Source organism: Saccopteryx bilineata, chromosome X (assembly GCF_036850765.1).
Source record: "Saccopteryx bilineata isolate mSacBil1 chromosome X, mSacBil1_pri_phased_curated, whole genome shotgun sequence".
Classification (NCBI taxonomy): Eukaryota; Metazoa; Chordata; class Mammalia; order Chiroptera; family Emballonuridae; genus Saccopteryx; species Saccopteryx bilineata.
In genome coordinates this window covers 114,143,170-114,157,005 of record NC_089502.1, presented here as the reverse complement: position 1 = coordinate 114,157,005, position 13,836 = coordinate 114,143,170, and the positions used below count along the sequence as shown (strand labels likewise).

At 35.2% G+C, this 13,836-nt stretch overlaps 1 protein-coding gene across 2 annotated transcripts in view; it reads left to right on the top strand.

The window, feature by feature from the left end:
- The window catches only part of PRRG1 (proline rich and Gla domain 1), a 123,175-nt gene extending 110,251 nt beyond the window's left edge, over window positions 1–12,924 (top strand). For both annotated transcript variants that reach the window (XM_066249837.1, XM_066249838.1), the window contains exon 4: window positions 8,539–12,924. In XM_066249837.1, coding sequence (XP_066105934.1) covers window positions 8,539–9,024 — 486 coding nt within the window. In that variant the 3' untranslated portion in view covers window positions 9,025–12,924. The remainder of the gene's footprint in view (window positions 1–8,538) is intronic.
- The last annotated feature ends 912 nt before the right edge of the window (window positions 12,925–13,836 follow it).

The following is a 13,836-nucleotide window of genomic DNA, read 5'->3' as shown; positions in this document are numbered from 1 at the left end:
CAAAACTGTCGAAGCCATGAAAAAGAAGAAAAGACTAAGAAACTGTCATAGACCAGAGGACACTAAAGAGACATGATGATTAAATGCAATAGGGATTGAATTCTGGAACAAAAGGCCATTAGTGGGAAAATTCATAACAATTGTTAATAGTAATGGACTATTATTAGTTCATTAATTATAACAAATGCACCATCCCAATGTACAATACTAAAATTAGGAGATACTAGGTGAGGGGGGGCAGGGGAATGATCTGTAATATCTTTGCAACTTTGTTGTAAATCCAAACTTATTCCAAAATTTTTAAAGTGTTTACTTTAGAAATGCACAGTCCAGGGTCTACAGATTTCTATGGAGCCAGGGAATCTGCTTTGTTGACCTGTCTCAGGGATTTTAATGTAGATAATCAGCAGATAATATTTTGTTAAATTGTAAAGCAAGTGGTTTAACTAAGATGCTTAGTTAGAATACTCAAAAAGCAGATGATGTTTTATTGAGTTGCACACTTAGACTTGGACCCTGAAAAATTCAATTATAAGTAAATAAATAAGTAGCTTTGCAGTGGGTGGTATGTCGGGTGCATCATCCCAAATCTTTATCCTATTTCCTGTGCACTCTGTGCTCTAGTCTACCCCCAGGTGTGCTTGTATTTTAGAAGCTGAGTTAATGATAGCCAAAGATTTTAGATATAAGTCCAGAGATTCCTTTTTAGATAATATCTATCATTCCACAGTATTACTATTTAAATTTGTTTATTGTGGAAATTAAAGGAGAAATTGAAGAAAGAGATATGTGTGCCCCTTCATACAAGGATATGTTACAAAATCTATGTTGGAAATCTCTGAGTTCAGAGCCCATGGCAGGAACTAGCATGTCGACAGTTGTGGGTAGAGAGTGGTTACAAGTGGATACAAGAGATGTCCAAGGTATTTAAGACTTGGTCATTAATTTTCTGCAGGTTATTCATCATTTGTACAGGCAGAAACTCAGATTCTTTGGCATTGTTAGGGAAACTCCTAGTTTACTTAGCTTCCCAAGACCACTGATGGCACTAGCCACTGATTCAGTACTTTGCCCTTTAAAGGATGAGGGAAATCAGGAAGCAAGGGAAGTGGGAGTTGAATATGGGCATAGACATATGTGAAGTGATCATTGAATGGCACTATGATGATTTCTCAGCCATATTCTATGCATCTCCATTCAAATCTTCCCACACCTTCCATTCCCTACACCCATCCCAGAACCTGCTGGGGGAGGAGCCAAATGTGAAGTTTCCCTTCAGCCACGGCAATACTGTACCAGAACTTTATTTATTTTCTTTTATTATTTTTTTCTTCTTTTCAAGTGAAAGGAGGGGAGATAGAGAGACAGACTCCCGCATACATCCCAACAGGGATCCACCCAGCAAACCCTGTCTGGGACAGATGCTTTTCCCACCTGGGACCATGCTCACAACCAAGCTATTTTTAGCACCCAAGGTGGAGGCTCCAAGGGGCTATCCTCAGTGTTGCACGCTAGTGCTCTACCCACTGCGCCATTGGCTGGTCAGGCTGAAGAACTTTTTATTTTATTTTATTTATTTATTTTATTTTATTTGTTTTAGCGTGAGAGGGACAGACAGACAGGAAGGGAGACAGATGAGATGCATCAACTTGTAGTTGCAGCACCTTAGTTGTTCATTGATTGCTTTCTCATATGTACCTTGACTGGGGCTACAACTGAGCCAGTGAACCCTTGTTCAAGCCAATGACCATGGGGTCATGTGTATAATCCAATGCTCAAGCAAGTGACCCCTTGCTCAAGTCAGATGAGCCTGCACTCAAACCAGCAACCTTGTGGTTTCAAACTTGTGTCCTCAGTGTCCCGGGCCAATGCTCTATCCACTGTGCCACCATCTGGTCAGGCTAAAGACCTTTTTAAATAGCTTGTAGAGACATAGCTGTTTATTTTTTTGAATGACTTTTATAATAGTCTTGATTTCACATGAATTTTCAGCTGATTCTCTGCCCTAAAGAACAAAATAAGTCTAGTTCCCAAAGAAAATCTGTCAGTAAGTACCTTTTTATCAGATCAATGTTACTTTAATTGAAAATATTTAATTCATATACTGAGCCAGCTCACTTTTGACTAAAATTTAACATAATAGATCGAAATGTCTTATACATTAAAGCATATAAAAGAAAATTAAGGACAAATGAAGTACTTGATAGATCTCCATAAGTACATGATCACAAATTACCTTCCCCAGAGTGATGTCAGCATCATGGAGAAGTTAATCATTCCCTTTGTCTTTTCCCTTTATATCACAACAAGTAGGATATCCATAGCCCAACATAGGACCCTCTGCACAACACACCAGAATGCCTGAAAAATCCATACATCTGAACGTGGGTGGATTGAACCTCATGGGAGGAAATGGAACCAGAGGAATAGTAGTGGGAGAGCTCATGACTGTAGGCCCCAGGAACAGCAGTGGCACCCAAGATCCATGCTCCCATACACCAGTGGTGGCAAATGCAACCTCAGCTCTTCCTAGCACTGGGGTCTCTATCTAAGAACCTGTAACCCTTGGTGGCAGCAGCACCTGAGACCTGAGGTTCTACTAACTATAGCAGTGACCACAACCCAGATACCACCCTATGGTGACAGCTCCTATAACTTCAGCTGTCCCAGCTGTAGGGGCTGCATCCAAGACCCTGGTGCCCACAGTAGCAGCTGTGTCTATGATCTGAGGCTACAGGAGCAGGCATGACATCCACAACACTGTGACGCAGCAAGGCACCAGAAACCTTGGCAGCACAAGCAGGAGTGACGGCAGCAGTGATTCCCATGGCAAAAGCAGTGGAGAGTGCGAAGTGCTGGCTCTAAAATATAGCTAGACTCAACTCAGAAAGGTGTTTACTACTTCAGATGTGCGGGAAGAGGAACAATTCATCAGGCACCATGAAAAAGTATAGTAATGTGGTGCCACCAAAAGAAATTGACAATTCTCCAGAAACTAAATTTAAAGTCATGGGAGTTTGTGATCTAACTGATATGTAATTCAAAATAGTTGTTATGAAGAAACTCAACATACCACAAGAAAATTGAGAAAGACAGTTCAGTGAGCCCAGGGATAAAATTAATGAACATAAAGATTACTTTACTAAAGAGATTGAAACTCTAAAAAGAACCAAACCAATTATGGAGCTGAAGAATTCAATAAATGAGATGAAGAATGAATAAGAAAGTAATGGAAATAGAGCTCACCATAAGGAAGAGAAAATTAGTGAGTTCAAAGATAGAAATCTAGAAATTATTCAGGTGGAAGAGAAGAGAGAACTAAGATCTTAAAAATATGAAGAATCTCTTAAGAGAAGTATTCAACATCACTAGGAAAAGCAACATAAAGATAATGGGTATCCCAGAAGGAAAAGGAGGGCAAAGGTGGAAAAGAGCTTATTTAGAGAAATAATAGTTAACAGAAAATCTAATTGTCTCAGTGCAAAAAGATCTCCGATACACATTATAATAAAATGGTCAAAAGTCGATGATGAAGAATTTTAACTGGAGTCAGGGAAAATAATTCAGTAACCAACAAAGGTACTCCCATTAAGTTATCAGCAGATACTCAGCAGAAAATGTACAGGCCAGGAGAAAAAGCAATGACATAGTCAAACTATTGAAAGATAAAATCCACCAGCTAAGAATATCCAGCAAACTTAATCTCCAGTTATGAAGGAGAAATAAAAACTTTCTACGACAAACAAAAGCTGAGGGAGTTCACCAGTACTACACCGGCCTTACAGGAAATGTGGAAAGTACCTCTTGCACATAAAATGAAAAAGCAAAAGTACACAAAATTTTGAGTAATAGAGGGAATCAGAGAATGCAAAGCTACTTCAGAATATGATAGTAATCATTAACATTTAACATAAAGGTTAAAGACAGAAACACATTAAAAATAAGATCTGATGCTATCAGCAGAAAAAGGACTATTTTATCTATGGGACATTTTATACAAAACACATGGTAACCACAAAACAAAGATCTAGCACAAAGATGGAAAAAAGATAAAAAAGAGAAACTGAAAAATATAGAATGTCACCAAACTAAAATAGCAGACAGAAACACAAGAGAAAATAAACAATGGAGATATAGAGCAAACATAACAAAATGACAGTACAATGACCTAATATATCAATAATTACCTTCAATGCAAGTGGAATGAACTGACAAATTAGAAGTCACAGAATGGTTTAAAAATAATACCCAACTATATGCTGCCTTGGGAGACTCATCTGAGCTCTAAAAACAAGCATAGGCTCAAAGCAAAGGGATGAAAGATGATACTCCAAGCAAATGACAGTCAACAGACAAAATAGATTTCAGTTAAAAAGGTAACAAGAGCCAGAGATGGACATTATATAATGATAAAAGGTACAATCCATCAACAACACATAATATTTATTATGTATATACCCAACATAGCACAAAAATACATAAAGTAACTATTAGCATACCTAAAGAGAGAGATGCACAGGAATACAATAATAGTAGGGAGACTTTAACACCCCACTTACATCGGTAGATAGATCATCTAGACAGAAAGTCAACAAGGAAACTGTGGCCTTAAGTGGTAATTAGAACAGAGGTACCTAATAGAACATTCCATCCAAAAGCAACATAATACACATTCTTCTCAAGTGCACACAGAACATTCTCAAGGGTAGACTAGATGTTAGGACACAAAACAAGTCTCAACAAATTTAAGAATGAAATAATTTCAGGCATGTTTTCTGACCATAATACATAGTACGAAACTATATTCAACTGTGTGGAAAAAACTGGAAAAATTAATATATATATATGTATATTAAAGAACATGCTGCTGAACCACTTAATGGGTCAACAAGAAAATCAAACCACAAATTTTTAAAATATACTGAACAAATGAAGGTGAAATTATGAAATATGAGATGTAAAAAAATGTACCCAGAGGGAAGCTGATAGCAGTACAGACCCACCTCAAAAACAAACAAAACAAGAAAAACTTCAATCTAACCTTTCATTTTAAGAAACTAGAAAAAAGAACAAAGGTCAAAGCCAGTAGAAGAAAAGAAATAATAAAAATCAGTGAAAATAAATAAAATAGACACCAAAAAGACAATAGAAAATATCAATGAAACTATGAGGTGGTATTCTGAAAAGATAAAGTTGATAAGCCTTTACATAGACTCACTAAGAAAAATAAAATCCTAGAAAGGTCAAATAACTAAAATCAGAAACAAAGGAGAAGGTACAGTAAATACCACAGAAATGTAAAAGATCGTAAGAGACTACTATGAACAGATATACACCAACAAACTATGAATCCAGAGGAAGTGGAATCATGCCATATGTGACCAACCCAAAGCTAGTATCATACTTAACTGTGAAAAAGAAGCGTTTCGCCTGTCAGGAACAAAACAAAGATGCCTACTCTCAGCACTGTTATTTAACATCGTAGTAGAAGTCTGAGATAGAGCAGTCAGGCAGGAAATAGAAATAAAAGGCATTCAAATTGGAAAGGAAGAAGTAAACTCCCAGAAAACAACATTCTAGGACCACATGGCTTCAATGATCAATTCTACCAGACACTCAAAGAAGATTTAATACCAATCCTTCTTAAACTTTTCCAAAAAACTGAAGAGGAGGAAATGCTTCCTAATTCATTTCAGGAGAAAAACATTACCTTGGTACTAAAACCAGACAAAGATAACACACACAGAAAAAGAAATTACAGGCCAACTATCCTTGATGAACTCATATATAAAAATTCTCAACAAAATATTAGCAAACCAAATACAACAATACATTTAAAGGATCATATACCATGATCTTGTGGAATTTAGTCCAGGGAAGCAAGGCTAGTTCAGTGTCTGCAAATAAATCAATGTGATTCACCACTTTAACACATGAAGTATAAAAAGTATATGATTGTCTCAGTAGATGCAGTAAAAGCATTTGAACAATTCAACATCAGTTTATGATTAAAAAAAAAAAATCTAAAAAAATGGGTGTAAAGTACCTAAACAAAAGAAATGCCATATGTGACCAACCCAAAGCTAGTATCATACTTAACTGTGAAAAAGAAGTGTTTCGCCTGTCAGGAACAAAACAAAGATGCCTACTCTCAGCACTGTTATTTAACATCGTAGCAGAAGTCCGAGATAGAGCAGTCAGGCAAGAAATAGAAATAAAAGGCATTCAAATTGGAAAGGAAGAAGTAAAGCTGTCACTGTTTGCTGATGACATGATTTTACCTTTAGAAAACCCTAAAGACCCCACCAAAAAAACTGTTAGAGATAATAAACAAATATATAAAGTTGTAGGCCACCAAATCAGTATAAAAATATGTTGTGTTTCTATACACTAAAGCAAAAAATCATAAAAATTAAAACAAATCCATTTACAATTGCATCAAAAAGAATAAAATACCTGGGGGTAAATTTAACCAAGGAGGTAAAAGGCTTGTACACTGAAAAATATAAGAGATTGTTGAAAGAAATTGAGGAAGACACAAATAAATGGAAAGATAACCCACGCTCCTAGAAAATGTCTATATTACTTAAAGCAATCTACATAGTCAATGAAATTCCTGTCTAAATCTCAATGGCATTTTTTCAGAGAAATAGAACCAAAAAATCCTAAAATATTATGGAAGTATAAAAGACCTTGAATCAAACCAATTAATAAATAGAACAATGCAGGAGGTATCACACTCCCTGATTTCAGACTATACTACAAAGCTACAGAAACCAAAATAGTATGGTATTGGAAGAGAAAGAAACACAATGACCAGTCCATGGAACAGAATTAAGAGCCCAGGAATAAGCCCACACTTATATGGACAACTAATTTACAACAAAGGAGCCAAGAGCATACAATAGAGAAAGGAGTCTCTAATACATGGTGCTGACTTGAACAGAAGAATTGAAACCATAAAATACGTAGAAGAAAACATAGTAAACTTCTTGACATTGGTCTCAATGATATTTGTGTGGATTTGACTCCTATAGCAAGGGGGGGGGGAAAGCAAAAATAAATGGGACTACACAAAACTAAAAAGGTTCTGCACAGCAAAGGAAACCATCATTAAAATGATGGGATAATATAATTTGCAAATCATTCATTCAATAAGGGGTTAACACCCAAAATATATAAAGAATTCATGCATCTCCCATCCAAGTACTAACCAGGCCCGACCCTGCTTAGCTTCCGAGATCAGACGAGATCGGGCGCGTTCAGGGTGGTATGGCCATAGACGAATTCATGCATCTCAACAACAAAAAACCTGATTAAAAAATGAGCAGAGGATCTGAATAGACATTTTACAAAGAAGACATACACATGGCCAACAGGCAGGTGAACAGATAGTCAATATCATGAGTTAATAGGAAATGGAAACGAAAAGCACAATGTGATATCACCTCACACCTGTTAGAATGGCTGTCATCAAAGTGGGAAGAAATGAGAAGTGTTGGAGAGTATATGGAGAAAATGGGACTCTCATACACTGTGGAGATGTAAATTATAAATTATTACAGCCCTTATGAAAAGTAGTATGAATAATCCTCAAAAAAAGACTAGAACTACCATATGGCCCAGCATATCCACTTCTAGGTATTTGAAAAAAATCCAGAACACTAATTCAAAATTTTATATGCACTCCTATGTTCATTGCACCTTTATTTACTATAACCAAGATATGGAAGCATCCTAAATGTACATCAGTGGACAAACAGATGAAGAATTGGTATACATATACAATGGAATATTACTCAGCCAGAAAAAGGAAAGAAATCTTGCCATTTATAACAGTATGGATAGACCTAGAAGGTATTATCCTAAGTGAAATAAGTCAGAGAAAAACGAATACTACATGATTTCATTTATATGTGAAATCTGAAAATAACATAAATGAACAAACAAAACAGAAACAAAGTCATGGATTTAGAGAACAAACTGCCAGATGGGAGGGGGGTGGGGGTGCATGAAAAACATGAAGAGATCAAGAAGTATAAATTTCCATTATAAAAACAGTGACAGCAATGTAAAATACAGCATAGAGAATATAGCCAATAATATTATAATAACTGTATGTGGTTGGTCAGATCAGTACTAACCTTATTGGGGTGATCACTTTGTAAGTTATATAAATGTCAGATCGCTATGTTGTACATCTGAAACTAATAAAATATTTTATGTCAACTGTAACTGAAAGATTTTTTTTGAAAATTTGTAAGCAAAAAAAAAAAAATGTCATAGCTGAAAATATAAATAACTCCAAGTCTTGAAAAAGACTCATGTTCTGACTATTTTAGGGAGGATCCCGAGTGAGCACCATGGTTTAATTGTAATTTCTTGTCATGGAAAATGTAGGCTGTACGTCATTTAAGCCAAGAAATCTGGTTTTGGGTTTTTATTCATTATGTTAATAGAACCCAGACATTTGTTCATTTGATATTTCATATCTTTTGATCATACTGATTTTAAATTTCTTCTGTCTTTTATTTTCAGAAAGAGTTTTGGAACACCTATACAAAAGCACAACAAGGAGAGAGTAACAGAGGAAGTGACTGGTTTCAATTTTACCTTACCTTTCCATTAATCTTTGGCCTCTTTATTATCCTCCTTGTCATTTTCCTAATCTGGAGATGTTTTCTAAGAAACAAAACTCGCAGACAGACAGTGACTGAAGGTCACATTCCTTTCCCTCAGCACCTTAATATTATTACTACACCTCCCCCACCAGATGAAGTGTTTGATAGCAGTGGAATGTCACCAGGCTTTCTCGAATATGTAGTTGGGCGCTCAGATTCTGTCTCCACTCGCCTGTCCAACTGTGACCCTCCACCAACCTATGAGGAAGCCACTGGCCAGGTGAACCTTCAGAGGAGTGAAACAGAACCTCATTTAGATCCACCCCCAGAGTATGAGGACATCATCAACTCCAACTCAGCCAGTGCCATTGCTATGGTGCCTGTGGTCACCACCATCAAGTGAAACTGCAAACTTCTTTTTACTATAATTGTTTTTAGAATACTAATGAAAGAACTTTCTAGCACTTTACCACTACATAAATGTGCATTGACTTGTTTTATTGGACTCTGATGGCATACCACTTCACGTTTTCTGATTTTTTCATTAGTTTTTTCCCTACTATAAAATCATTATCCATGCTCATTTTAGCTAAGGGAAATGTGAAGAGGGAAAAACATGAAGATGTAATGTGATAAGTTATACATATATCTGTGTGTGCATATTCATGTATATATACATATATGCATATACACATGTGTGTACATTAGCCCAGCATTTGTGCAACTCTTTTAAAAAGCCATTAACTTTTGTCTAAATCACCTGTAAAGAGAATATTACTTACCAAAATTGGGGGGAGGGAAGAAATGGCACCATCAATTTGTGTAACAGATAGCAGTATGCTGTTAAATTTTGAAAATAAGATGAATTTAGGATGTTTTCTAATTCTTACTGGCTTTTATTAACACTTTTCCTTCAATTACCTTAAAATAAAAATAAATACATGTAGTCCATCTTGATTTTCAGAACATCTCAGAAAGACAGAGGGAAGGCACAGTAAACAATAACTTGCTTATAGTGTATAGCAAGAAAATTATTTGTCATTAGTGGCATTTGGCTAGCTTTGTAGGAAGGGAGTATTTTTTATGGTGACTGCCCCCCCCCAATTAAACAGTGTTTGCTTACTGTCTTTGAAAGTCTCATGCTATTTATATTAATATCTTGGTGGAGAGGTTTTCCTTTCAACAGAATAATTTCTAAAGTAGATATATATATTAATATATATTAATATATATATTAATGACAGGGAATAGATAAAGATTTCTCCTTTGCTGACATTTATTTTCTTCTCACTCTTTCATTGCCTTTTACTCTACTGTCTATTCCCTCACCTACTACCACAGAATCTTCAAGCACCTAAAAATTTAGTTAAAATAAAATTCTTAAATTTATTTTCTTAATGTTTTTGTACAGACTGAAGTATTTGCCTCAAGATGATTGAGGCAACTTTCCATTAAATTAAGAACTGTGATTTTTATACTGCTCTCCAGTTGGTGGAGGAAGATTACAAAGTCTATGTTGTGCCAGGTGCACAATAAATGTAGTTATGGTAGCTTCCTAGATAATCTCATTATTATTGCTATCTCATTTTGTATTTTCATCACATTTTTTTAACTGCAGGATTTTTATTTTTCACTTAAAAAGAGAAAACAGGCTATGAATGAATTGCCAAAATAAACTGGCTGAGAAAGAAAAAGTAAGACTGTTGTTTTCTGTATAAAGTTCCATATATATGCACTGGTGGAAAATTCATTATATCCATCAGAAAGATGCCTCTGCCACTCCTAAGCCTCCTTGATGTAGGGTAAAATAGTGCATGAGGTAATGGACTCCAGATTTCAGAAGTGCCATACACTGCTGCCTCCATCTCCATCCCCTCTGACCCCTCCCTCAATCTTGCCCTGGAACCAAAGGAAGAGGGAATGCTGGGGAGAATCCTGAACTAGAAGTCAGGTGACATGAATTCTAATCACTTTTTGCAATATAGTTGCCATGATATGTTGGGAAAGACCCATATCTAACTCAAATTTCTTAACTCTGAAACAGCAGTAAAATCATTCATGCTTCCCTTCTTTGCTGACTTCAAAGGATCTGATGAGATGTGCATGAAAGTAATTTGTAAGATGTGAAGAGTTATCTATCAGTAAGATTATAGCATTGGTTTTATTGTGCTTAAGGGAGAACTTTCCCATTTCCCTAAAATGTATCAAAAGTTTCACATAGAAATAGAGTAAACTACTCCATAAATGGCTAACATGTTCCTAATCTGAGGGTCAGGACTTTTAGTTAAATTCCTGTCATTTTCTGGTCTGTACCAGGACTGTGCCAAGTTGACAATGACAGCCAAGTCAGCACAAACAGGATTAAGCAAATACTATAAAGGTAAATAAAATGTGTGTATTTAGTTAACAGTTTTTGTGTAGCTTTCATGGACTAAAAATTAATAAATTTTGACCCTGATCTCAGCAGAAATTACAATATTGTTTTGAATTTGTTCATGAGTACACGATGATCTTTGCCTTCTAGTTAAAGCTTAAAGTGGAAGTGTTTCATACAGTAACTTATGTGTTTCTGTGTGGATATTTTGGTTTATTTTAAAATGAAAATTAAGGTTCCTTTTGTGGAAAAAAAAATAGGTCATTAATATCAGGCCTTAGATTAAACCAGCAATTTTCAAAAGTGTGGCCTATCAACTCCTGGGAGTCCTTGGGAGCCTTTCAGGGGATCTGTGAGATCAAAACTATTTTCGGCCTGACCTGTGGTGGCGCAGTGGATAAAGCGTCAACCTGGAAATGCTGAGGTCGCTGGTTCAAAACCCTGGGCTTGCCTGGTCAAGGCACATATGGGAGTTGATGCTTCCAGCTCCTCCCCCCCTTCTCTCTCTCTGTCTCTCTCTCTGTCTCTCTCTCTCTGTCTGTCTCTCCCTCTCCTCTCTAAAATGAATAAATAAAAATAAATAAATAAAAAATTAAAAAAAAAACAAAACTATTTTCATTATAATATAAAGACATATTTGTCTTTTCACTCTCTCAAAATAGTTGAAAATGTAAAACAATGCCATCTTCTCACAGATCTTTTTTTCTGTTTTAGAAAATATGGCTATTTTCTTAAAAATATTATTTATGCTAATATATAAAGGACTTTTAAATTTTAAATGAATACTTAATAAATTTTGAGTTTAATTTTCTAATATGGCAAATATGGATAGGTGTAACCTCCATAAACAAAAGCTTTTCAGCATCTAGATCCCCAGTAAATTTTAAGAGTATAAGGAGTTCTGGAGACCAAAAGTTTGAGAATTACAATATTAGACAAAGGAGCAGAATGTTCTATTACTAAGTTTATATTCTTGCAACTTTATTTTTAATTTTAAACTCCTGATATTGACTTTAATTCTGCCTCTTAGAGACACCTGGATTGCAGTATATGAATGAATGTTGATCCTTGAAACAAAAGCCAAATGCTTAATCAATGATCACAGCTGTTTAGACTGTTGGTCAAACAGACAGCATTTACTTCATAGTGATAACTGACATCTAGCACTGGTCTCCTGGCAGCACTGACATCATGATAACAGGATAAACCAATTACTGCTTTTTTCAAGAAGCATTCTCTTAGGTTTGTTTGGTTGGTTTAGTTTGATTTTGCTCTGGGTTATACAATTTTAAAAACCCATTTGCTACCCCATCTGGTTTTATAAACTGAGTTTCTTAACATTTGTTATAATTAAAGGGGCTTGTCTGGAATGATATATATTTGTATGCTTTTGGCTTTCTTACCTGATTGATATTACATTCACTTTTGATCATTTTTAATAAATGTTTATTTTTGCGAATATATTTAGTACCTTTCTTAAGCAGTAACTAAATTGAATCATCCAGTTTGCATTTAAATGGAAAAATGGGCTTAATGGTAGGTTTTCCAGTGGAATGGTTTCCAAACCTCCACATGCAGTGGTTGTGTCTGGAATCCTAGAACTAGGACTATCTGCCTTCCTGCTTTAAATATAACAATGAATTGTACCCATTTAAAGTAAATTAGATGATTTCTTTTTTCCTATTGAACAATACTAATACTGATGCTGTGCTTGATTCACTGTTAATTATGACTTCAAGATTGATGATCTGATAACTGTGGAGGATGTTTTAACTTGGTTCTGTGTAAATAGCATGTATTTTTGTTATAATATTTCACATTTTTAAACACTTGGTTTACATTAAATTATGGTATGTAACTATTTTTATGTTTATACTAGGTAAGGTTTTTCTTATGTTTCTATGTTTTTGGTATGCTAAATAAAGCTATTTTTAAACCCAAGAGATTTCTCCTACCATGTGTTATTTATATTATGATTAGTTGATAAAAATGCTGCATAAGTTTTTATTAATTATGGTCTTTTTAACACGGTAAAATTATGTTACTATTTTTCTTTGGGAATATTGCTCAGTAAATAAATCAGAAATTATCTGGTAATAACCTCAGGGTGTTCTCAGCAAGAAAGAACTTTCTGTACTACTTTGGAATGATGCTGGCATGACACAAAATGGCGTATTTGCTCCACAGGGATAGACTGAACTTGCTGAAATAGGGTAGTTTGTCAAGTACTGGGAATGACATTGTCTGCAGGTATCAAGCAGCTGATTTTTCCTACTTAGCAGAATAGCTTGCACTTGACATTCAGAAGATTAGGAAGGAAATCACAAGATAGAAACACTTGTAACCACAGGGAGGTTTCTTAAGTGTAGTTACCTCAAAATCAAAAGCTGATGTCATTTGTCATTAGCCAAGCAAATGTAAATATGACTTGATTTTTATCGTATAAAAATTTAAATTATTATATTTAAGGAGGAATTTTCAGTATAAATTGTCTTAAGTATCTATTTTGTAAGCATTAGTCCTCTGAGAGCTCTCTAAAATATCATAAGAAAGTACTATACAAAAGAGCGATTTCTAAAACATGTAAATTACATATTCCTAAATATATCTGTAAAACCCAATACCTAGATCAAGACATTTCCAGTACCCCAGAAATGCTCCCTCATTCCTCATCCTTAAAGATAACACTAATCTCACATATAATAACTCCGTTTTTAAAATTTCATACTTGGCTGTGGCCATATGGACTGGCTTCTTTTCCTTTTTTTACATTCTTAAGGAATTTCAGAAAAGTTCAAGCTAGAAAGTCCAGAGCTGCTCTTCATTTCTTGACCCTCCTGG